The 25,238-nt window shown below is 35.7% G+C and overlaps 1 protein-coding gene across 1 annotated transcript; it reads right to left on the minus strand.

The window, feature by feature from the left end:
- Positions 1-17,453: 17,453 nt before the first annotated feature.
- Positions 17,454-22,814, minus strand: RDH14 (retinol dehydrogenase 14). The gene is made up of 2 exons (XM_049784858.1): positions 22,422-22,814; positions 17,454-18,321 (listed from the first exon to the last, which is right to left on the minus strand). The coding sequence occupies exons 1-2, from the start codon at positions 22,812-22,814 to the stop codon at positions 17,704-17,706; spliced, it is 1,011 nt and encodes a 336-aa protein (XP_049640815.1). The 3' UTR covers positions 17,454-17,703.
- Between the last annotated feature and the right edge of the window lie 2,424 nt (positions 22,815-25,238).

Genomic DNA, 25,238 nt, shown 5'->3' on the forward strand with positions numbered 1-25,238 from the left:
CCTTTTCTAGTTCTGCACCATCTGCCTCATAAATATTTTCTGAGTTTGCTGTGTAATTTCACCTCTCATTTCTGTGTAGCAGATCACAAATGATCAGAGTATTTAAAACTCCCTACAGAGAAAAAAATTGGTTTTATGCTTTCTCTCCTCTAATCAGAATGGGCAGTCTACTTAGTTTTACCAAAGTAATCTACAAGTGATGAAATGCACATCTCTAGGCCTAGACCTTGATAAATTATCACCTACCATTTGAAGTTGTTAAAATGGCCAGGATGGAAGAAGTTCCAACTATCTCAGAGACAGAGAAAATATGTTCCCTTCATCTAGTCTTCCCTGATAAACCAGTTACTAGCCAAGTTGACTGTCCAACCCTTGGAATGAACCATTTTAAAACTGGATCTTCCATACCAGGCTGGCTGTTTCAGGCTGAGCTTCCTACTGAATTTGTGGGACATAGTAGATCATAGAAATGAAGATATCTGTTTTAAAATTGAAGAAAATCTCCCTTTATTAGGTTAGTATCCTGTCAGGGCTACTTTTTATTGTCATTGTTGCTGATTGATTTTTTTTTGTTTCTTTGGTATTTTTTTTTAATTTAACATCATGCTATCATGCACAGGAATATGTCAAGTAATTAAAGATCTTCAAATTGTCTCTGAAGAATTGGGAGAGCTGAGTTGAATACTTGGGTACAGGAAGGAACAGGTGCCTAAGGCCTTAGAGAATGGTCAGCTTTAGGTATCTATGCCTGCTCCATTCTCCTGTTAGAATTTACTTGTGAAACAAACATTCAAGGACAAATTATTAGTATTTTGAAATCGAGACTGGAAGACTTTAAAACTCAGAAGTCCAGTGAGGGGATGGTGGTGAGATAGTACAGTGGGTAGAGTCTTACCTTGCACATTGCTATCATAAGTTTTAATCCCTGGTATCCCAGAGCTCTGCCAAGAGGAATCCCTGAGTGCAGAATGAGGATAAGCCCTGAGAACAACCAACAACAAGTGGGCTAAAAAAAAAAAAAAGCAAAAAAACAAAACAAAACAATTCCCTTCCCCCCAAAAAAAACCTTCAAACATGGGGTCCTCTTTTCAACACAAGGTCCACTGCAACTACCTTAGTAATACACTCATGAAATCACTTTGAATCCAGTTAATGCTGTGAACAAAGAGATAGATGCCACTTGACATTGCAGACTCATAACATATGTTTGCTTATATTTTAAGTAAATTCTAGAGTGGTTTGTTTTAAAATTTTACTCTTCAAAGGGAATTCTTTAAAAAATTTAAAAGTGTCAATAGTTTGGTGATAAAATAAAAAGCAGAAGATACGAGAGCTTCAGGAAGATGGTTACCAAATGTAAGAAAGGCCTCAGAACTGCCAGTAAGTATTTTAAAGAGTTACTATTTATTTATACAGACTTTACATGGGGTAGGCAAATTTTATGGACCTTTATAAAGTATCAAGACTATCTTCTCTATGATATTTGCTTTCTATCTGGTCTATTATATTCTAAACTTTTCATTGTATTCAATTTGCTGTACTATTAACTTCTCAAAATAAATGCATAGTTGATCTCCCAGTGTTTTATATTTCTGGCATTTGTTTGAGACTATCATTGCTTTCAAAATACTTTAATATTTAATTTGAGCCATGGACTATTTATAAGTGTACATCTTTAATTTTCTAACACACGTGTGTTTCCAGTGTATTTATATGTATATATATATATAAATTTATTATTTAAGCACATTTATTAAGTAATTTACTGAGCCTTTCTATGAAGGTACCTTTTTCTTTTTGTGTGTTTCTGATTTGAGTTTTTGGGGTGCATACCCAATTGAGTTCAGAGAACCATATGGGGTGCCAAGGATCAAACTTGGGTTAGCCATGCATCTGACCCATGGTACTCCCACTCTGGATCCACCAATATTTTTAATTATTAAGATCTACCTTAGTTACTGTGATTAAAATATATTGCATTATCACATGATCTATGTTAAAAATTTCTTATACCTCCAAATACGTTTTTTTAATTTCTGCCTGTGTTCAAAAACTAATGTAATCTTTAGTTATTGGGTAGTTTCTATGTATGTCCACCAAAATAACCTCATTAATCATTGTGTTCAAATCTACAGGTTCTCTGATTTTTGATATGTTTTGTCGGTCAATAGAGACTTATTTGAACACTGAAGTGATCCTACAATTATAGTTGATATGCCCATTCTCTTCTAAATATGGGTTGTTTGTTGCTTTAAAAGCACTGCAATTAGGTTCATAAAATTTTCAGGACACATACAACTTTTGAGTTGGCATAAAAATTATCATGAGGGCCGGAATGGTAGCACAGCTCTAGGGCATTTGCCTTGCATACAACTGACCCAAGAAGGACATATGTTCAATTCACGGCATCCCATATGGTCCCCCAAGCTAGGAGTGATTTCTGAGAGCAGAGCCTGAAGTAACCTCTGAATGCAGCAGGGTGTGGACCCCACTAAAATATATATAAATAACTTAAAAAATCATAATGAAGTAGCATTTTTGTCAATTGTTTTTATTACAGCATTATGTGTTTTGCTAAAGTCAAGTAAATTTTGTTTCATTTTTTTAATTTATTTTCAATATCTTATGCTGTTCCTTGAAATAACAAACATTTTTGTTTTTGAAATTCTAAAAATGACAATTCATTATAGGTATACTTCTTAATTTACAGTTATTATGATAACCTGTAGTTCATTCATTTTTAATACTGGCTAATGTTGCATTATAAATAATAATATATTTATGTATGATAGGTTGACATTTATTATATATATTTAGAATTATTTATTATTTTAATTGTTTGGTTTAAATTTATCAATTATTTATATCTCAATTTGTTTCACATTTTCTGTTTATTTTTTATTTCCTATTTTCTTCCACGGATTGTTTTTAATCAACACTTTTTTTATTACTTTGGAAAGTATTCCTTTTAAAATTATTTTAATAGAAGCTTTGATTTAAAAAATTTGGAGACTAAGTTTCAATTTTATATCAATACCAGAGAAAAACTAATTCAAATATCCCTTCTTGATTTATATTCAAATATAATAGTGAATATTTATTATTAAATCATTATTTGCATTCTAGATGTTTAAATAACTTTTATTAATAGAGTTACACTTACCAAATGTTTTTATTGATTCTACTTTTCTATATCTTAAAAATTCTACTGAAATTATTTGATTCCTAATATAAACCTCAGTATTATTTTATATGATTCAGCCGTGGCCATCAATACACTTTTTAATATACCCATTTTGGATTCACATATGAGTTGGCAATGGCATTCTAGATTGACACAACTATCTTCTGGCTTACATGCATTATCACTGGTAAGAAGAGTGTGTCCATCAATTCCCACCCCCTTTTTTTTTTTTGGTGATGGGAGAGTGACTTACCAAGTGGTGCTCAAGAGGTGTGAGGGGTGCATGGAAACTTCCCAGCCATTTTCATTTAACTAGAGCTTTGGTTCAGAGAAGGCTGCTCTTGCCTTGTGATACCAAGATTATCCAGATGATCTCAGAATTGCTTAACGTGCTATATGGTGTCAGGGTACCGTGTGGTTGGTGCAAAGCATGAACCTTAACATATACATTTGTTTCTGTTCCAATTGTTCTATAAGGTGTTGCTTCTCAAGTCACTCCCAGAGATCATTGGCCAGTCATGCTGGAGGTTTAATGTGAGGGCCTGAAGATGCATGGAGGTTTAATATGAGGGCCTGAAGATGCAATGAAACTCAGGTCATTTTGATAGTGCAAGACCACCACATCTACTGAAGCTTGAGAAACAATATGTACCAGAGATTGAAATATATTTATGCTAAATCCTCTTACAATGGTACTTTTTCCTGGAATTTAGATTTGCTGTTGTTATTTATCCTGGACAATATTTCTCAGACTATCTGATAGTTGGTCTTCTTCTCAGATTGGCTATATACAAGGCATGCACAATTTTCTCGCTTTTAAAAGAATTCTACTTTTCTCTAGACTTTCAGATCCTATCTGTGAATTTGGTTGTCTGAGGTTCACTTATGCATGCTTTTTAACTATAAATCTCTCTGTTTTGTGCATTTGATGGATTTAACAAGTATATAATGAACCGTAGCCACTATTATAGTATTATAGTATTCAATGATAAAAAACCCTGTATTCTACCTATTTATTAATTCCTCTCTACAATCCCTGAGGCACTCATTATTTTAGTGATTATTTGATTTCTTGTATGTTATAAAGTTGGAATTATGATATATATGATATATATAGTTGTAATATGATGTATAATAATTATAGCCTTTTCAGATAGACTTCTCTTAGCATTTAATATTTAAGGATCATTGATGTATTCTCAAGGATAAGTAATTTATTGTTAATCCTTATTAATGTCCTATTTGTTTCTATATACCAAAGATTAGTTGTAAACTTACTTTCTGTAGGACAGATTTCCTTCTAAATTTGGCCATTATGAATAAAGCTTCTATGAATATATATGTGCACTTTTTTATATATGGGAACCTAAGTTTTAATTCTTGGCCTTTTTATTATTTGATTAGAATTTGTCTTGCTAAAAACTTGCTAATATTTTATTACTTTTTCATCAAATTTGAAAATATTTCTTTCATCTCTTCAAATATTGTTTCTGTCAGTTTTTTGTTTCTGTAGCTTCAATAAAATTTATAGTATATATTTTCATTTTATCTAATGCAATTTAAAAAATAAAACCACACCTGAAAATGCTCAGGGCTTACTCCAGACTCTTCTCAGAGATTTCTACTGGCAGTGGGACTATAAGCAGTACTGGATCAATACCTGGATCAATTGTATGCAAGAAACCCCTGCACTACCTTCCAAACTCCACGATTTACCTCATTTCTTAATTGTTTGAAGTCAAACTTTATAGCACTCATAGGCTACCCGTACTTTGCTTGCAGTATATGCAGATTGTGCTCAGAGGACCATTCAATCATATGCTCTTAGAGATCACTTCTGTCACTGAAATGTATTTATGCTAAGTCCTCTTATAATGGTACTTTTCTCTAAAATTTCAGATTTGCCATTGTTGTTATTCATCCTGGGTAATATTTCTCTTTCTTATTGTTGGTCTCCTTATGAACTATTTTCTTCCCTATACCTCCCTGCTTTCATCTTCTCAGCTGTCCACTTGCGTCTATGTTATGGTCTCCCATTTATGTGCTTTTCACAATGGCCCCTTGGAATAACACGGGAGACTACCGGGAACCGTTTGGCTCCAGGTTGAGAAATACTGAGTTAAGATATTTTCAGTTCTTAACAATTACAGATCAAATTGATAGCTAGAAATTCTTGGATTATCTTAATTAATTTATTACCCTTCCCATGATTGCATAATTTTTTAGAATCATATGTTGAAATGTACACAAGTGAATGTGTATTGTGTTTGTCGAATAACAAATTATGTGAAAGCATAATCATACTAATCAAAAATTCAACATTATTCTGAGATAAATGTTCTACAGATAAATGTTTTTCTTTTGCTCAGCTTTTAGAATTCTAAGTTATTTGAAGTTGATTATTGCAGAAATTTCCAGTGTCATTACTTTGTATTTGTATTGATGTAGAATATTTGGTTGTCCCAAGGAGTGGTGTAAATAGCCAGATCTGCCATTTCCAGAAGCAAATGGTCCCTAATTATTTTTCTTTGAAAGACATAAAAAGTATTTTCCTTGAAATAAAAATAACTTGAAATAATAATCATGAGTCAAGTGAATTATCAATTGTTATCAATTGCATAGCAGAAAAATGTAGGTATTTAGATATTTAGTAGGTTTTCACTAAGAGGATGTGTAAAATTTCTGAATTCTTATTATATGTTGGAGAGTTAAAATTGTTATATTTTAAAATAAATGGATGCATTTACTAGAAAGGATAGGAATATTGTTCTTTTGATCATTGTATTATGATTTAACTGAGATATATTCATTGTTTGTGCAATTTCTCCAAATCCATGAAAGATGATATTTATTTCTCTGGCAGAAAACCAACACTTTGAATTAGGTTCTGTGTTACTTAAGCACCCTGATAAATAATTTATATTTGGGGATATTATGTAGAAACCATTTCAATTACCTTGTGTTGACATGGTAACTAAATATAGTAGTAATTGAAAAAATTAACACATTTTAACCTATTAAGCAGAAAACAAAATTTTATTTAAAATTTAAATTTTAAAATTTAAATTTAATTATTTTTTATTTTTTAATTTTTAAAATTTTTTAAATTTAAATTTAATTGAATTTAAAAAATTTGGGGCCGGAAAGATAGCACAGCGGTAGGGGATTTATTTGTCTTGCAAATAGCTGACCCAGGACCAATGGTAGTTCGAATCCCGGCATCCTATATGGTCCGCTGTGTCTGCCAGGAGCGATTTCTGAACACAGAGCCAGGTGTAACCCCTGAGCGCTGCTGGGTGTGACCCCAAAACAAAACAAAACAAAATTTAAAAAATTTTAAATTAAAATGATTTAACATATTCTTAAGCTATCAAGCAGAAAGCAAAATATTATTTAAAATAAGAAATAAATATATTAAAGAGAAATATTAGACCAATGATTATAAACCTAAGATCATATATCTTATTAAAAATAATTTTAGAAATTGTAGGTTACAGAATGGTTAACAAAATAATTACTTTTGGTATTCAATATTCCAACACCATTGTCACCACTAATGTAACATTTCCTCCAGCCTGAGCACTATTTTCTTTTTTTTGGGAGGGGGGCACACCCGGCGGGACTCAGAGGTTACTCCTGGCTGTCTGCTCCTGGCAGGCCCAGGGGACCATATGGGACACCGGGATTCGAACCAACCACCTTTGGTCCTGGATCGGCTGCTTGCAAGGCAAGCGCCGCTGTGCTATCTCTCCGGGCCCAGCACTAATTTCTCAAAATAGGTACAAATAATTTACTACATATTACTTGGTACAATTAAGTAGTAAAAGAATTATAGGGGAAAAAAACTGCATTAAAAGAAAATTTGTGAACATTGCCATATCTTGCAATGGAGTTTCAAGCGACCAGTGCCAGACACCTAATTCGAGAGGTCCAAGGAACAGGAGAAACTAATGGACATATTGGTCTCATGGCTGATCGAAAAGGACCCCACCCTGCTGAAACCCTGGGCTGTGCACACACAGATGTGTCTTAAACTGCCACCATGACAATGACAAAGGTTCATCGCTTCTCCTCTCATTTCTGCAGAGACTCCTAAATGCCAAATACTTCATACTGTATACCAGTTCGTGGCGACATCTCTGGTTCCCTTGGAGCTAGGCCGGAAAGTCCCCCTACTGTCCCCTTTCCCACTGCCTCTGTACTTCCAGAAAGAAGTCCCTGGCAGCTATGTTCAGGAGACAGTTTTTCACCATGTCTGTGCAAGCAGCCAACACCATAGACTCATCTAACTCTCAGAAGGGAGGCCAAATGAGCAGGAAAAACTCAGGGATATACTAGCCTCACAACTGATCTCACTGGGGCCCTTCCTTAGGACCCATATGAACCATCCAGTCACCAAATGAGAATACCAGCTCAGCTGCGAAGATCCTCAAATTCATGGATACCCGATATTTTAATACCAATTTTCCAGTTAGGACTAACCACGTTTTTACTTTAAGTAAAATTTTATCTTTTTCAATAGATATGTTTTTTGTTTGTTTTTGGGTCATACCCGGCAGCGCTCAGGGGTTACTCCTGGCTCTATGCTTAGAAATTGCTCCTGGCAAGCTCGGGAGACCATATGGGATGCTGGGATTTGAACCATTATCCTTCTGCATGCAAACACCTTACCTTCATGCTATCTCTCCAGCCCTCGATACATATTCTTTTAGTTTAAAAAAAGAAGCATCTATGGATAAGAAGAGGCTTAAAATATGAAAACTACTTTCTCTAACTCTGAGCTTATTACCTATTAGGCAAGTCAATTAGGCAGAGTAATTCTTATCTCTAAATTAACAATAATATTCAAATGGTATCTGTAAAATATCATATATTTCTTTTTCTATAAGTTTTTTCTACTAGTTTAACCATATATCATTTATCCTATTAATTATGGTCTGTGGGTTTAGAGATTTATAAGAATATATTATTTTAAAATTAAAACAGTCTTCCTATTTTTTTATGTTTTAATATTAATTTGGGAGGCTGGGGAGATGTTTCAAATAGTACAATACAAACCTGATATATACAAGAGCCTTGAGTTAAATCCTTAGTATTGCCGGGATCTAGATCACACTGGGACTAGCCTTGGTGGTCTTCAAACCAGTCCAGGTCTTTTGGCCAAGTATCACTGTGGGTGGCCCTTATATAACACCTACTGGTTATGGTAGAATGACTTTTACTGCTTTTAAAATCATATCTAATCAGCTAAAGGCATGCTCTTTGCCAGGACATGAAAATATCTATAGGCAGAACTGAAAGACAGTAGTAAAAATTTTACTGAAATTTCATGGCAAATTTAAATTTGGGTAAGATTAAATTTCATGGCCCAGAGAGATAACTCCATGGGAACCTGTGTTTAAAATGGTCCTCTTCCCCCAAATTAAAATGATCTGTTGGCTTTCTTTGCAGATATTCTAGCTTTCCTCATTTGAATCCCCATTTATTAACTATAGTATAATAACAAACAAACCTTGAACCTTTCATGCCTAGCATTGTTTTTAAAAAACTTGTATAGGAAACTCCAGCATGACATTCACAGGCCAGTAAGATTCTTATCTCTCTGCATAGGCTACACTTATCCTCAGAGAAGAAGGAAAGTATCATCTCCCAATTCAGCTTGATTTATTTTATCCTTCTTTATCATCACTAGGTTGGCAGCTACCTAAGATTTCAATAATAAACAACATGTAGTAAAGTTGGTATATTAAGCCCATACCAGATGTTTGTAGGATGCAAAAACACATTCAACCACAATGCTTGCCTTCTGACAATGCATGTCTACCCTTTAAATCCCTTGACCTTTCTTTACTTCTCTAAATTTATAAATAGATATTTTACTAGGGTATCCAAGTTCTTTGTTGTTTGTTTGGACCACACACAGTGATGCTCAGGGATTATTCCTGGCTCTGTGTTGAGGGATCACTCATGGCAAGACTTAGGCAATCACCTGGGATATTAGGGATTGAGACCTGGAATATCTGAGTGTTTCACTCCAGTATCCAAAAGTTTTATTGTAAACGTCTCTCTAATCCACACTCTATCCAAGCTACTTATTCAGAATTATCTATCACAAGTTGTTCTATAATTTAATAGAATTGCTTGAAAAATCCTAGTGTTGATATTTCTTCTAAGTTGAAAATCGTTACTGTAAGTTAATCAACTTTAATTAGAATATCACATTAGGTAAAACTTTCAAATATTCTCTCAATAGTCACGTCTTTACAGCTAAAAACACATCCTGTATCTCTACCTAACTATTTTAGAGTAGTCAGTTTACTGTACTCAGGCATACAGAGGCAAAATATTGAGTCATACTAGTAATGTTTTAGTGATAATTTTTAAAAAGATAAAGAAAATGCCATAACGAAGGTCGCATAACCACTCACAACAGAGCACATTCTTATACTACCCACTTCAAGAGCCATGTCTGTCAAGATGGTAAATCTCCTGCTTATGGATTCAGTTAATATAGATATCACTGCAAATATAACCAAACATTTATCCTCAACAGTAACTTCCTCTGCTGATTCTATAATAACAAATCAAGATTCTGATTATAATTTAGTTCTGAAAATGGATTTCCTTGCTGGGATATATGTGCTGCCCAAAGGAAGAGGTTTCCAGTTTCTTATCAGTGATTTTTCTTTGTCAAAGGATGTTCTGATAAATTCAACTTTCTCAGGTTGTTTAAGAGCTAAACGTTTAAATTGTATAATTTCACTAGAGAAATAATATATATACTGCCATCTGCAAGATGCTTTTTAGGTAAAGGTCCATATCAGGGAAGTCACAGAAATAAAGAACCCAGATAGGTTTCTGCTCACCCCAGAATCCTCAGGGAAGATAAGGATTGGGGTATAGTGAGTTCCTATTCTTCACAGGAAATTACCCTGCCATTCTCACTCAATGCAATTTTTATGCTAGATATATATTCACTTGTTCCCCTTAACTTATGGATTAACTATTGCCCATAGAATTTAGGTTGGAATAAGATTTAACTCTTTAGGATTTTGACAAAGATGTGAGAATATCTACTTGTAGATCTTGGTTCATGTCTTTTTTCAGAGAAAGAACTTAAGGACAAGACAAAATGTAGACAAAAATCAGGAAGTTTACGAGATATTTATATGACAGAGAACAAAGGTATAGATTTTGAGAGACATTCACTTAGCCTTAGGATAAGGTTTAATTTTTCAATATCTATTGTGGCACTGTGACTTAAATATTTGTTAACATAAGTACTTTCTGCAATGTTTTACCACACCCCACCACCAGAACATCAGCTTCCCTCCATCAATGTTTAAAGGGCCTCTCATCTACTCTCCACCTTAAGCTCAGTTCTATACTCTAACTCAGGCTCTTTTGCCTTTGGTCATTTGTTATTCTCCTACTGTTTCTTTGTACTAGTCTATGGACATGATTCTGTATTTGTCTCTTTCTGACAGATCACCTACGATATTTTCTAATTCCATCCAAAGGACAAATGTTTTAAAGTAGTGAGTAACTAAGGTGAACAAATATGATAATGGGTTGAAATATGAATAGCATGATATAGAGTACTACTAAAATTTCATATGTAACTCTATTAAATATCCAGATATTTGAAGTGCCACTAACTTTCTTATAGTAACTATAAACTGTATGTAAGTTTTAGGGAAGGTTTATTATCTTGCCTATGGCCTATTGCTTATAGATGATTACTTCGTATGTTTGTGGATTTGATCAAAATCTGCATTGGAGCAGATTTTATGTTATACTTAGTGTGACATGCTATAGGAGACCCTCTAGAGTTCTGAAACCAAGGAGGCAACAGATGATTAATATGCAATGTGTATATTATTTAGTAGTATCTTTTTTTATAGTGAGGGAAGATCCATACCTCATTGAAGAGAATATATTCCTCTATTGACTTCCTCCATCCCATCCTTACTCAGATATAGCAATTCCAAATCTGTCTTTTGACTCATTACAAACTTTTCGAAGTGCAGTCACTTTTATTTATCTATTTTTGGTTTTTGGGCCACACCCGGTGACGCTCAGGGTTACTTCTGGCTATGCACTCAGAAATCGCCCCTGGCTTGGGGGACCACGGTCCATCCTAGGTTAGCAGCTTGCAAGGCAAATGCTCTACCGCTGCGCCATGGCTCAGGCCCTGCAGTCACTTTTAAATGCTTTCAAATATATCTTTTAAAAAGTTAAATACATTTATCTTGCTCTTTTCCATCCCAGGGAATTGTAAAACATGTGCATTCAGAGTAGTATAATAAATACAAATAAAAATCATTCCCACCCTGTCCCAGAAGGCTTTGGTGACTTTTGCAGTATCCCCAATCTTCCTTATCTATAGGATGGCTCTTGAGAGCTTTGTGTGAGCTTTTTCAAGTTCAGCCAAGCCAGCTGCATGATCAACACAAAGACAATAGCTCCCACACACAGGGCTACATGGATTAAAGAACGCCATCCATCAGTAAATCTGCCAGATGGCAGTGGAAGAAAGCTTGTAACTCTCTCACTTTCATTTCAACAGCAGCAAACAATGTTCAATGTTTAAAATAAACTCTTCCAGATGAGCTAAAGATAAACTCTGAGGTGGGTGGACTTGAGCTTGCTATGCTACAGCTATGAAGTATATTTGATTACATTAACACAAAACCCCTGGGTAGAACCCGCTTCTGTCAACAGAATGCTTAGGCTGGAACACCCTACTACATGAAGCCATTTCCTGTGCTTTCATGAGTTAGTGGCAGTAACTTGCTTTGCTTTTATAAAAACTAATGCAGATTATACATTTCTTCATGTTCAGCATTTCTCCAAATCATGTGTACATCTTCAAGGTATCCTTAAAATGCCAACACTCAATGTAATTTCTCAGAGACACAAATCTTTTGACTACAACTCAACACAATCAAGAATAGTAGAGTTCTCAAATTAGTAGAAAATGATGCCATTAGAAAAAAAAAACCGTTTTAGTCTACTAATAATTAAATAACTATTTAGAAGTTAAGGTACATAAAATAAATGAAAAATCATGTATAAATAACCAGTAAAGAATTATTTCCTTAATTCATAATGTTGAAGTGAATTTAGTAACCTTTTCATTTTCTTAAAAATACTTTAAAACCTGAAACCGGACAGGATCCTTTGTAAAATATGTAACATGGCAACTTTTCAAGATAAAAAAAAACTTATTTAGTGCCACTGGTAGGTGCTTTCATGAAAGAGAGAGGAGCAAAAAGATTGGTCATGAAAAAAATTTAATGCAAAAATATTTAGGACAAAATATCAATTAATTCAGTATACTGGAATAGTTTAGAAAAGAATACATCCCCACATTTAGGTTAGGAATCTTCATAAAAATAAATCACTGATTTGAGTATATTTATTACTAATTACTCCAGTGGAAATATTCACTGCTGGTTCTATTTTATATTGTAGTCTCGATCTAGAAAAAATGTGATTAAAGATCATTAACATGAATCATGTGTCCCATGAAATTGTCACTTGAATTTAGCATTGTATCATGTTTTCTGCTTGCTTATCTTCAGATAGAAAACAAAGGGGTTAAATACATTTTTCCCAGAATATGAGTTCACTTGGAATATTATCCTTTTATGATCATGATTACTTAGTCTATGATTTCTAGCCTGTGTCTCTTTAAAATGGATTTAGACACCTTTTAGATTTTTATATTTTTTTCCAATATTAGAATTTTTTGACATTTAATTTCACAGAAAGTTTACAAAGCACTATTTGATTTTTATAGAAATGCTATCTCTTTGTACTCAGATTTCATTAATTTATGATTAATAACCTGTATTTTGATTAACAACAAAAGTAGTTAACATGCATATGTTAATTTTGGTTTTCTTTATTATATTCTATGTCCCCAGAGCTTATAATAGTGCATGTTGTATAATATGTGTTGAACAGATATTTATAAAATGAAAGGTACACATATTTACTGTTCCTAAGGAGATAATAAAACAAGTGAGAATAACAGTGACAGGAATGTATTAGAAAGAATCCTGTCAGACTAATTCACTGGGTATCAGTTGGGTGTATTTTAACTTAAAAAAAAAAAAAAGACGACATTCAAATTATTACAGCAAGTCTGTTAAGTGATGGTTGCTGAACAGGCCTTTTATTGGTCTTTGACTAAACATCTAAGTTAGCAAAAACTTGTCCCTTCTGTTCTGTATAAAAACTGAGTGCTCCATCTAATTTTTCTCCAGGAATAGATTACCTTCCACCATGTTAACCTGTAACTAATTTAACTCCCCCTTTTCCAGAGAATGGCTGTGAAACATCTGAAGCTGTCTGTGGGGGCGAGCTCCTGAAGCGTGATTAGTAACAGTTCCCCCTACAGTGTTTCCTAGGACATTTGGACTCAATTAAATATTCAAATACAGATTCCCTCAGATCTCTGGCCAGGCCCAGCAGTTTGTGAGGGAAGGGAGTTCAAGGCAGATTAACTGTTATTCCTCACACCAGAATCTATAGCTGAAGAGAGCTTTTTAAAAAATATACTCTGTGGATTTCCTTGGGCCTCCAGGCAAATGAATCACCATTCACGGTTAGAGATGATACCAAAACAACAGATACCTTTTCTTATGAAACAAAATTTATATCTGAAACCTACTAGCAGAGTCTTGAATAAACAACTAGACACATTGGGTTTGAAAGACTTTCATCATAATACAAACCTGCATAAACTAAGAATGGCTTTTACTTTCTAAAGGATTTTATAAACTATAAACAAAACATGTACTGTATATTCTAATAATCTTAATTATTTATAACCTAACATCCTTTTTTAAAAAGATCTGATCCTTAGTTTAGAATTGTTTCCGAGGTCTGCACTCACCCAACACTTTTCATTATTATTCAAATTTGTGATAATAAATAGGTATATCAGGAAAAGAAGCATGTGGCTGAGCCAGGACTGATGCGGGTTCAATCCCCAGCATCCCATATGGTCCTCGACCCAGGAGCGATTTCTGAGCAAAGAGGTAAAAGTAACCCCTGAGCACTGCCGGGTGTGCCACCCCCTAAACAACAACAAAACACACATAAAAGATAAACGAAACAAGAAGCTCAGAATTATTGAGCCAGAGTGATAGTACAGCAGATAAGAGCATGACATGTACATGCCAGCCTGGGTTCAATCTCTGGCATCCCATATGGTCACCCAAGCACTGTCACAAGTAATTCCTGAGGTCAGAGCCAGGAGTAACCTATAAGCACTGCTGGGTATAGCCTCAAAATAAAAAACAACAAAAACACCAGAACTATTACTCACTGTTTTCTCAGTGAAACTGTTAGACTTAACAAAAGGAACAGGAGGAAAGTATAGAGTTTAAAATATTTTCAAAATCATTCTAGTTAAGCTACAGCTATAAATCTTCAAGATTCTATCAAATACTTGGTGGGAAGGACATCTTCCAAATGGTAATTAATTTTCCCCTACTACATGGTGTTTCTAGATGAGCTTGTAGTTTCCCATCATGATAAATTAATATATCATATTTTATTATGGCATCATAAACAAGAACTCTGAAGGGCTCACCTCTTATAAAAAGGTCCAGATACCCTGAAGAGCATCGGGTATCATGATGTGGCCAGAAAAGATGGTATAAAATGGAAACAGAAAAAAAGAAAAAAAAAAAAAAAGAAAAAGGGCTCCTTCTTAATGAAGTCAAGGTGTAGGACAGATTTATTAGTTTCCATTTTTCCAAGTTGCATTCTCTTGTATTTCCTGCCCACATTCCTAAGTTCACTGAGGTCTCTTTGTAGGATTAGTTTTTGAAAAATAAATTTCAAAGGATATGATGCAGTTATACCTACTACACCTGCAAAGACACACCTGTCATGATACAAACACTAAGTGTCTCTCATATTCATGACACATGCTTTAACAGAAAACAGATCTTCTGTATGGTCTGCCAAGATCCTGTTATTCTCAAAGACAGCTGATATTGGTAGCAAGATATTAGATACTCTTAAAAATAATAACCAATTGATAATTGCCCCTGATCAGAATGGCCATTAAACTGAGTGTAGCTCATTCAGTCTACTCTTCATTGCCATGTTTTTCCAATGTTAACAGATGGCTAAGATAAAATTTATTGAATAATTTTGATACTCTCATAGAGACATAGTATTCTTGTTCAATTATCTTTAGGAACATCAATTATGCATTACATATACATCACTAAATGTCATTGTTTTCATTGTATCAAGAAGTATACTTGAATAAAATTAAAATATCATCAAAGAATAAATCTTTGGCATATTTTAGTGCTCTAAATAGACTTTTGAATAATACACTAAGCTACTAGAAAAGCTATCAAGGTCAGTGGAAATATTTTAGAAATAGAATTATTTCTACTTACAGGAGCTGGAGAAAATCACTGGGAATGTTAAAGGGTAAGCAGAAATGTATTTCGAACGGGAGAAAAAGAGTATTGCAAACTGAATGAAAAATAGCAAGAAAGGTCCAGAGACACGAGTGGATGAGTGGTTAGTATTGAGTACTGTATGGTACAATGAGCTGATGAACGGTGGGCTGAGAAAGCGCTCTTCAACTTTGGAATGCCTGCAGATCAGCAGACATAACGAAGGCAGTAAATCAGTGGTTTTCAACCTACTTACACCTGTGGAGCAGCACTAGTCTGACCAGTGGCTGAAGAATGCTGTTCTGGCATTAATGCCTAGATATTTTGTGCTTGTTAAAAGAAACACTAAATAAGATCAGAAATACTGTTCTCAGATTTCAAGTACTCAACAATCATGTATATTAAGAGTCTATCATTTTAGACAATACAGAAAGAATAAGTACTTTTATTGTCTAAAAAGTTCTGTTGGACAGCAACTGAGTCTAAGGTAACACTGTGACTGGTCCTCATATAGAGATAAAAAGTAATCTACAAAGTACCATATTCTACATATTAGCTTGAGGAAGCATTTGCTTATATTTTACCCAACCAACAACTTCTACCTTTAAGATAAAGAAAGATTTCTTTTCAAAAATTCTGTAATATAAAAAGGTTAAAAAGCCAAATAAAAATTTGAACACAAGCAGTTTATTGTCTTGTTTAAATTACTCTTTTTAGAGGGCTGTCACATCTACTTCTGGTCAGGGGACCATTTGAGGTGCTGGGAATAAAACCCAAGTCAGCTGTGTGCAAGGCAGTTCCCTTATCCACTCTCTCTCTGCAACATTTTTAAGCAGGAGTATGGTAAAGTGGCACAGAACTGGATTTTAGAAACAGTATCTAAAGCAAAGAACAGTGTGGTCCAGCAGTACTTCAAGAGCCCAAAAATTCTATTCAGTAAAGACAAGTGATCTTGTGAGCTGACTGCACCACTCTGTTCAAACAATTGTCAAAATCTAGAAATAATCCAAGACTCTAAGAAAAGATGATTGAACAAACTATGGTATATACATAATGGAATACTGCATGGTAAAATGACAAAAATCACAACTTGAAAGTATAGGGCTGAGTAAAATTAGCAAGAAAGAAGGATAAAAACAGAAGGATCCCTCATATGTGAGTTGTAAAGAAAAATAGTAATAAAATAACAAATGCACAAAGGCAATAGGATTTGAAACTATTCTCGTGAATTGAGCTTGAGGGGTTTGGGGTGGGTTGGAGATGAAGGGAGAACTGAAAAATGGTAGTGGAGAGAAGTGCATATTTTGGTGGAGAGTGTGGTGTTGGCATTTCGTACCCATAACTTTATCGATAACAATTGTAAAGCATGATGCTTTAAAAAAATAAAGAAAAGGCCATGAGGAAGGCAGGTGGGGAGGAAAGACTTAGGGCATATCAACATCAGTAGAGCCTATGAAATGAAAGTATAATTTCAGCCTTTAAAGAATCACAAATTACGATATTGTATCAAAATATTTATTCCAAATATGAACTGTGCACACATACATTAAGCCTATTATTTTAACAAAAATAAAAATACTCACACTTTGGCCACGAAACTCAAAGACAAATGAAAAAATTCAATTCTTTAATGTATAACCCATGCTTGTTCACTTAGAGTTTTAAATTTTGTTCATTATACTTATGTTCATATTTACTGAATATATTTATTTATTTATTTATTTATTTATTTATTTTTTGGAGGGGCTGTACCCGTTGCCGCTCAGGGCTTACTCCTGGCTATGAGCTCAAAAATTGCTTCTGGCTTAGGATATAAGACACCAGGAGATCGAACCACGGTCCATCTTAGGCTAGTGCTTGCAAAGCAGACGCCTTACCTCTAGTGCCACCACTCGGGTCCTTAAGTATTTATTTTGAAATATAACCTCCAAAAATAGTTTTAGGAAATTCCAAATATACCTCAGTTCTTAGCAGTACTATCATTAAACCAAATGATTTTCAAGCAGCAAACACTCAGGCCACACCATTGCTAGTTACTGATACAATTATCATTTTATAAGGTGTTCTCTTAACCCCATGACCCTATTTTAATAGGCCAACCATTACTTCACTGATATCCCAGAGTTTTCTTGCAACTGACTCATCCATAGCTTTGGGCAACAGTTCTTCCTCTTTACAATCTCCGAAGTACTTCCCTGACACACCTTCTACTTCAGGCGAAGAGGCTAAATAAATTGAAGTCTGGGCACCTTCCATGGGAGATTTGAAAAAAGCCCATGACACTAAATTGAAAAGTGGTTTGACCAACAGTGGAATGTGTATATGCCTCCCAAGATTAGTCCTTACAATCCCAGGGTGTAATACATTGACAGTAACATTTGTGCCTTCTAAACGGCGGGCGAGTTCTCTAGTAAAGAGAATATTAGCCAGTTTGCTCCGGCTGTAACAAAAGCTTTTATTATAACTTTGCTCACTGTTCAAGTCTTCAAAGTTGATGTCTCCATATTTGTAAAGTTTGGATGAAACGACCACAATCCTGCTAGGAGCTGAACTTTTGAGAAGCCCAAGGAGTAGATTGGTGAGTAGGAAGTGTCCAAGATGGTTCACTCCAAACTGCATCTCAAACCCATCTTCTGTCTTCATATAAGGGCACTGGAAGACCCCTGCATTATTAATCAAGACGTCCAGTCTAGGTTCTTCCTTCAAGTGTCAAAAGAGAACAAGAGGCAAATGAACACTGGCTTTCAATAAAAATTTGAAAACATATATATTCTGTAAGTTACTAAGATTCTATAAAATGCCTGTGTGGGTTTTTAATAGTTGAGAATAAAAAATAAAAGACTTAAAGCTTAATTAGGATCTGGCCTTATGATTTTCAAGTTATCTCATCTATTCTCAACATCTCTATTAAGAAAACAAGGAATCAAAGTTGGATATATTGTCCAGTACCATGAGGCAAAAGACTCTTACAAATTAGATCTTTATAAAATTTTAATAAATTTAATTTAATCACTGAGGTAAAATTAAGAGTTGTTCATGATTAAGTTTCAGTCATACAATGTCCAACACCAATACCTTCACAAGTGCCAATTTTCTGCCAAAATTTTGCAGTTTATTTACCACCCTACCACTCCTGTGAGTGGCAGACATTTTTTTCTCTCCCTCTTCCTCTTTTTCCACTTTTAAACAATATGGTTTAAATTTAATATGGTTACTGAAGGGGTATCACACATATCACTTTACCTCCTTTCAGTCCCTATTTCTTGTCCAGAGTAAGCATTTCCAAAAATTGCTGTTACTAATACCAATGCCTGACCGTCCCCCTTCTTACCCCTTTAATGGTAAGCCAACTTGCATTTTTAACTGAAAATTTCATATAGTTTCTGTGAGCACAAGTAGAAATAGGACAGGTAATGGTACCAAGAAGATAAAGCAACCTCAAATTATTTCCTGAAACTTGGGACAAGTAACACTAAGTATCAGGGATGCCAATTATGATTTGAGAGAAAAATGAATAAAGTGGATATAAAAATTAAAATACAGAAGATCAGAAATAACATAATACTAAATATCAAAGTGACAGTAAAGGAATTAACAGAGTTGGTAGAACTTAATACATTTTTTTGTTTGCCTTTTTAGCCACATACAGCGATGCTAAGGGTTTTCTCCTGGTTCTGTGCTCAGGGGACTCCTGGCAGTGCCTGAAAGACCATATGCCAGCTCAAACCAGGTACTTCACCCTCCTGTATTTTCTCTCCATCGCATGATCTTCTCAGTCTTATGATGACTCTAGAATTTGTCCCCTGAACCCTATATTAAAAACTATTCTTTCTAACTCCGAAAGACATTCAAGTCAGGAGATCCCTATAGTTAGAAATGTGTATCTCACCCCTGCATCTCCTCAGAATAAAGTTGTAAAACATAAGGCCTTTCCTTTCATAAATAATTTATTATGTATTGCCTATTTCCCTCTGGTCTCTTAAGGGGCAGAAAGAAAAAAAAAAAGGATAGAATCCCAGGCATTAGGACATATGGATGGCCCACAATCAAACTTATCTGAGGTCTAATTTCAACTTTCACTGCCTTTTTTTGCCAAGTGTAAGTGAAAAGAAAAATGTCTTAAATTTTACAACTGTTATTGTGTGGCCCAAAAAACAAACAAACAAAAAAAGACAACTGTTATCACTGTTATCAAAGCCTTCCTGTCAGAGGATTAACTATTTTTCTCATCTGTTTGTTCTAAGCACCCTTAGCTTTTTCTAAGTCAACTTTAAAAAAATAAAAAAACAAGAGTTCACTGGTGGGGGAAAAAAAGGAGTGTTCTTTTTTACTAATCCTTGAAATAGTTTCCTGAATTAATCATTTTGGGGCTATCATTCTTTGCTGGGCTGATGTTATTTTAAGACTTTATCATTTACTATTTTTTTAAATTCTAGGAGATAAATGACATAAATGCCAAGAATACCAACTGTGGGAAATATATAATTCTAACTTTCTGTTGTAAATTCTCTTTATGATCACTGAATTTTAGAACTCCAGGAAGGAACTAAATAAATATTTACAAGCAAAGAATAACTTAGTTGCCTCCTTATTTCCTTAACTTCTTTTTGGTTCTGACTCCTGGGGTCAAAGGAGCAAAACACCGGTAAGGTACCAGGAATGAGAAGCATACTCTCATTTCATAATGCCAGCCACCAGAAACAAACAAAAAAACTTCCTACATCTACAACAGCAGTCATACTGTGCATCAAGGACCATTCTGGAGGCTACTGCAGTATCATAAATCATCCAGAAAACTCTCTTACATTCTACTTAACTTCTTAAAAAGTGCTAACTCCGGGAAGGGGTGAGGGATTGTCAACCGTATACTGTGCTGCCACATACAAATGCTTGTGATGTCAAGTTTTTGTATGCTGATTTTTTGTGTTTCTGTAATAAAATACAAGTACAACATGAACATTCAATGTACACCAAGATATGGCGGAATGTCTATTTTGAGTCCCAAGCTATAGCAGTTGGTACCATGATTAAAAAGTTTTACAGTTTCCACTTGCAATCCTGGTTATTGAAAAATAACCCTGAATTTCTTTTGGCCAAAGGACATCAGGAACAATCTGAAAAACGAGAAAAACAGCTCTAGCCCACTGCTTCTTAAATCAATGTTTTTCAACCTTTTTGTGCAAAGGTATACTTTTTTTCCACGAAAAAAATATCACGCGGCACACCACCATTAGAAAATGTTAAAAATAATTAACTCTGTGCCTATATGGACTATATATAAAGCAATTCTCTTGAATAGGAATCAAATAAACAAAGAAATTATTTTATAATTACTTTATTATGAAATAATCAATGTTTGATCTACTTGGGAGCCAAAGCCGCATGTTACGGATGAAATCAAAATTTTTCCAAAAACACTATATTAAATAATAAAATTTTTGTTTTAAAGTAAATTTAACATTTACAATCAGTAATTATATGACTTGCATTATCTACTTTATACACACATCTTGGACTCAAACATCTCTCCAGAGAAAAAGAGGTTGGAAAAGTATTAATAGACTCCTTTCCATTAAAGCACTTTTCCTATAACACCTATTAAATCTTGTTCTTTCTTACTGCAACTCCCCTCTACTACACAGCCTATGTCCCAATTTAACAGAGGTTATCTACTTAAGTAGACTATCATTTTCTCAGAAATATCCTTTATATCCCTGACAAACAGCATAACTAGAGAAGAGTTAGAAAAGTGCCTCTGGATGCCTTGGAGTATCAAACTGAAACTATTTAGCTCTCAGGGTAACTGAAGAGTTGGTGACAATAAGTCAAGGACCCTTCATTCATTTAGGTGTTTGTTTCTGGACCACAATGGATGTGCTCAGAGATTATCCTTCATTCAGGAATCACTCCTGGGGACCATAATGGGATTCTGTAGATTAAACCAGCTCAGTCGCATGCATGGCAAGTGACCTGACCAGTATGCTATATATTTTTTAGGTCCTCATTTAACATTTTTTAAAGTCCTGAACTCCTGCACTACAGGGTCCCCAAACACTACCTACCAGCTGTGGCCCTGGGAGATCCCCAGAAACGCCATGGCCTGGAATCCCTGGTATCACAGGGCCCAGACAGTAACTAACTGCTCAGTCAAATTATTCCAGAATAGCCCTAAGGAGCCTTTCAAGCCTGACCTCTGGTCCTCCTGCTGAGAACAACTCTGGACATCAACCCTTCCTCCCATTACTTTATTTATTTTTTTATTTTAAGTACACAAAACATTTGGCAAGGAGTAGTGTGACAAATTCTAGATTTTCTCTTTCGGTCCCTCTTTTGGGTCTAGGTGCATTGCCTGACCTCGAAAGTGAAAACTCAGGCCAGCATTTTGAGAATGGTGCAAATAGCAAAAAAGCTACACTTCCTGAGAGCAGTAAGGGAAAAGATGATGGGAAAATTAGAGGGCCACTCAAACCAAGAATTTCTGTAAGATTCTTCTTGGCTGACAAACTCCTGTGGGTTGCTCTGGGGGAGGATCTGAGAGAGGAGGGAGGTTTGGTTGCAAATTGACTTTTGATACAAGATAATGCACCCTCAGCAGGACGGACTCTTGCTCTCGCCTGTGCAAAATAAAACAGAAGGAAATAAAGCAGAAACAGATCTATTTGCAAGCTTATTTTCAACACCCCCAGGAGGGCAGGCAGTTAACTCGCTGCATTGGGAGCTTCTACTCCAGGCCAGGGTTATTCCCAAGGTCACAACACTGTATCCCAGGAATCCGGGCACCAGCACCCCGAGTCCCACACCTGAAGCATTTCCTGACAGAAGGCGTGCACGGAGCGCAGCGACGCGAGATCCAACTCCTTGACAACCAGCTCGCCCACACTGCCGGGGTCGGGACTCGAACCCATGAACCCCGGCGAGCTGAGCTCGCGCCGCAGCTGCCCGGCCGCCTCCTCGGCCCGCGCGCGGTCCCGGCATCCCATGATCACCCGCGCACCCATGCGCAGTAGCGCGGCGGCCGTGGCTCGGCCCAGGCCGCTGTTCGCCCCCGTGATGAGCACAGTTTTCCCCTGCATGAGGCCCGAACCAAGGTCTCCGTGCAGCTGCCGGGCGCTGGACCCCACAAACCGTCGCGTCGCGAGCCACAGAGCCCCGCCCACAGCGGCCATGAGCGCCGCCACCGTCGCCAACGCCATGGCCGACCCCCAGGAGACAGCACGGGACTTCCGGGGTCGCGGGTTCCTGTTCGCGAGGAATTCTGGGAAGCCTCGAGGCATGCTGGGACTTGTAGTTTTTCCTCCCTAGACTGACGACCATATTGGTCAGGCTAAGTATAACGTCCCAGCATTTGACAAGGCTGAGATTTTTTTCAACCTTTACCCCTGAGGGTGAGCACAGTTCTTAAGAGTTTCAGATTGATGGCATTTCCAGTTTTGGAAGATGTCTTAAGTATCTTTCATATTATACATATTAATATTACAGATCATATATAATATATAGTATTATTATATAGGCTAATATCCGAATTCCATAATTTAGGATTGACAGTACTTGCAGTCAATAACTCTTGGGGCCTGTTAGCCTTTAGTTTTGTTTGATTTCTTTGTCTTGCTCAAAAATTTTTGAAGTTCCCTCCTCCCTTAGCTTCCAGGAATATAAGCAGATATTAACATTAAGTATTGGGAACTAGATTGGACCAGGATTTTCCAGCTTTAATGTTACATTATATTACCCTCTAGGACTAACAAGTCAAACCTTTACTTTACTTGATATAAGCAGATATTAACATTAAGTATTGGGAACTAGATTGGACCAGGGTTTTTAAACTTTAATGTTACATTCTATTACCCTCTAGGACTAGCAAGTCAAACCTTTACTTGGGGGCTCTATGTTCACATTCAATTGAATCAGGGTGGACCTGAAAATATGCATTTCTGAAACAATTCTGAGGCAGCTGAACATTTTGAGAGTTGCTGAAGAAAATTAGGGCACTGTTGCCTATAAAAATAGGTCCTATTTGACACTGGGGTTGGAGCCATAGTACAGCGGTTAGGGAGGGTTGCCCTGTACGTGGCTGACTCACGTTGCATCCCCAGAACCCCATACAATCCCCATGGCTCACCTAGGTTTTAGTGAGCTCAGAGAAGGAGTATTTAGCACTGCTGGATATGGCCCTCAAACAAACAGGTCTTGTTTGACACTGGGAGAAATCAATAGAATGGAGTAAGGTTGTGTTAGTAAATGTAGACTTCTGAACAGTCTAATTTACAGATACTTTCTGAATCATTCCATTATTAATTGAACAATGTAGGAAAAAATCATTGTATGCTGTAAGGTGCTCCTGAAATATCATGGTGTATTGCTGTAAGCACCTCAGGCCACAAATTTAATAGCGTTAGACCAAGCTACTCTTAAGATGTATTTATTCATCAACTTGCCTTGTGCCCTCCTAGAGATACAGGGCAGGTAAGCAAACAGTATCTGCATTCAGGGTGTTTTATGCTATTATAGACTCTTCCTGTCCCAGCCTTGGCTAGACTCTTTGGAATTAGAATACAGATATAATTTACATGACTTGAAAAAGTGTCTTCCACTTTGGGAACACTGTAGTTACATTACAAAGTCATAATACAAAAAAAATGGTAGAATTCTCAGAGAAGTGCTCAGTATTGGGAGTGCTAAAAATGAAGAGCAGAGGTTGGAGAAAGCAACAGGAAAAGAAATGAGAGCAGGACCTAATTGTCCTTTGTTTCTAATTTGAAGCTGTATCCAAATTCACTGAGTCAAGCACCTACAGTGTCCTGTGCTCTCTATCTACATAGCCTCTTGTTTCCTGTTTTTAAAGCCTCATAGTTATCTCAATTTCCTGATCTACTTCTAGCCCATGAAGATTTCTTCTTCAACCTCTTATTTGACTTTACTTGGCACAGAGACTCACACAGACTTTTAGTATTAGTTAATTGACTTTGCACATGGGTTTCTTACAAATGATAGATGAAGTTTTAGGTTTTAAAAATTCTTAAAGGATGGAATTATGTCAGAAACACTTGTTTTACTCAGAATGTGAAATGGCTAGGAAATAATAATTAATGAGCCATGGCATATTTTGCACTGGCTTACATCTAATTAGAAAGCAAATCAAAGCTATATATTAGATGTCTTCATAAATTAGGCCCAGAGTTAGAAAATGACTATATGATTGAGATATTATAGATGGAGGCAGGGAGTAGTAAAAAGAAAGATAAGATTAACCAACCTGCTGTGTAACTTCTGTGAATTATCCATGTAACTTAATGGAACGTCTAATATGCTCAGTTGGGTACTATAGTTGTGAAAGAGAACTCCTAAGAACAACTCCCTGTGGAAGGCTGTGTAATACAGAGAAAAGAAACAGTATTTATAGCTACTAAAGTAAGATCTGAATTTTAATCTTAAATCAATTTTAACTTCATATCCTTGCATAGGTTACTTAAGTTTTTGAAACAATTGTGGTTCTTCATTAAAAAAGGGGAATAGTAATACTATGTCGCAAACATTTTGTTTGAGAAAGTTTTATATGGAAATGACCAGATCATTTTGCCTCCTATTATGTATAATAATTGATGGTTTTGAAAACAAAA

This window comes from Suncus etruscus, chromosome 12 (assembly GCF_024139225.1).
Source record: "Suncus etruscus isolate mSunEtr1 chromosome 12, mSunEtr1.pri.cur, whole genome shotgun sequence".
NCBI lineage: Eukaryota > Metazoa > Chordata > Mammalia > Eulipotyphla > Soricidae > Suncus > Suncus etruscus.

Bases quoted from the DNA above. Each gene is read 5' to 3' on its own strand.
- RDH14 (XM_049784858.1), bottom strand. From the start codon at position 22,814: ATGGCGTTGGCGACGGTGGCGGCGCTCATGGCCGCTGTGGGCGGGGCT. The intron at 18,322-22,421 runs GTGTGGGACTCG...TGACACTTGAAG, and splicing joins TCTGTCAGGAAATGCTTCAG to GAAGAACCTAGACTGGACGT.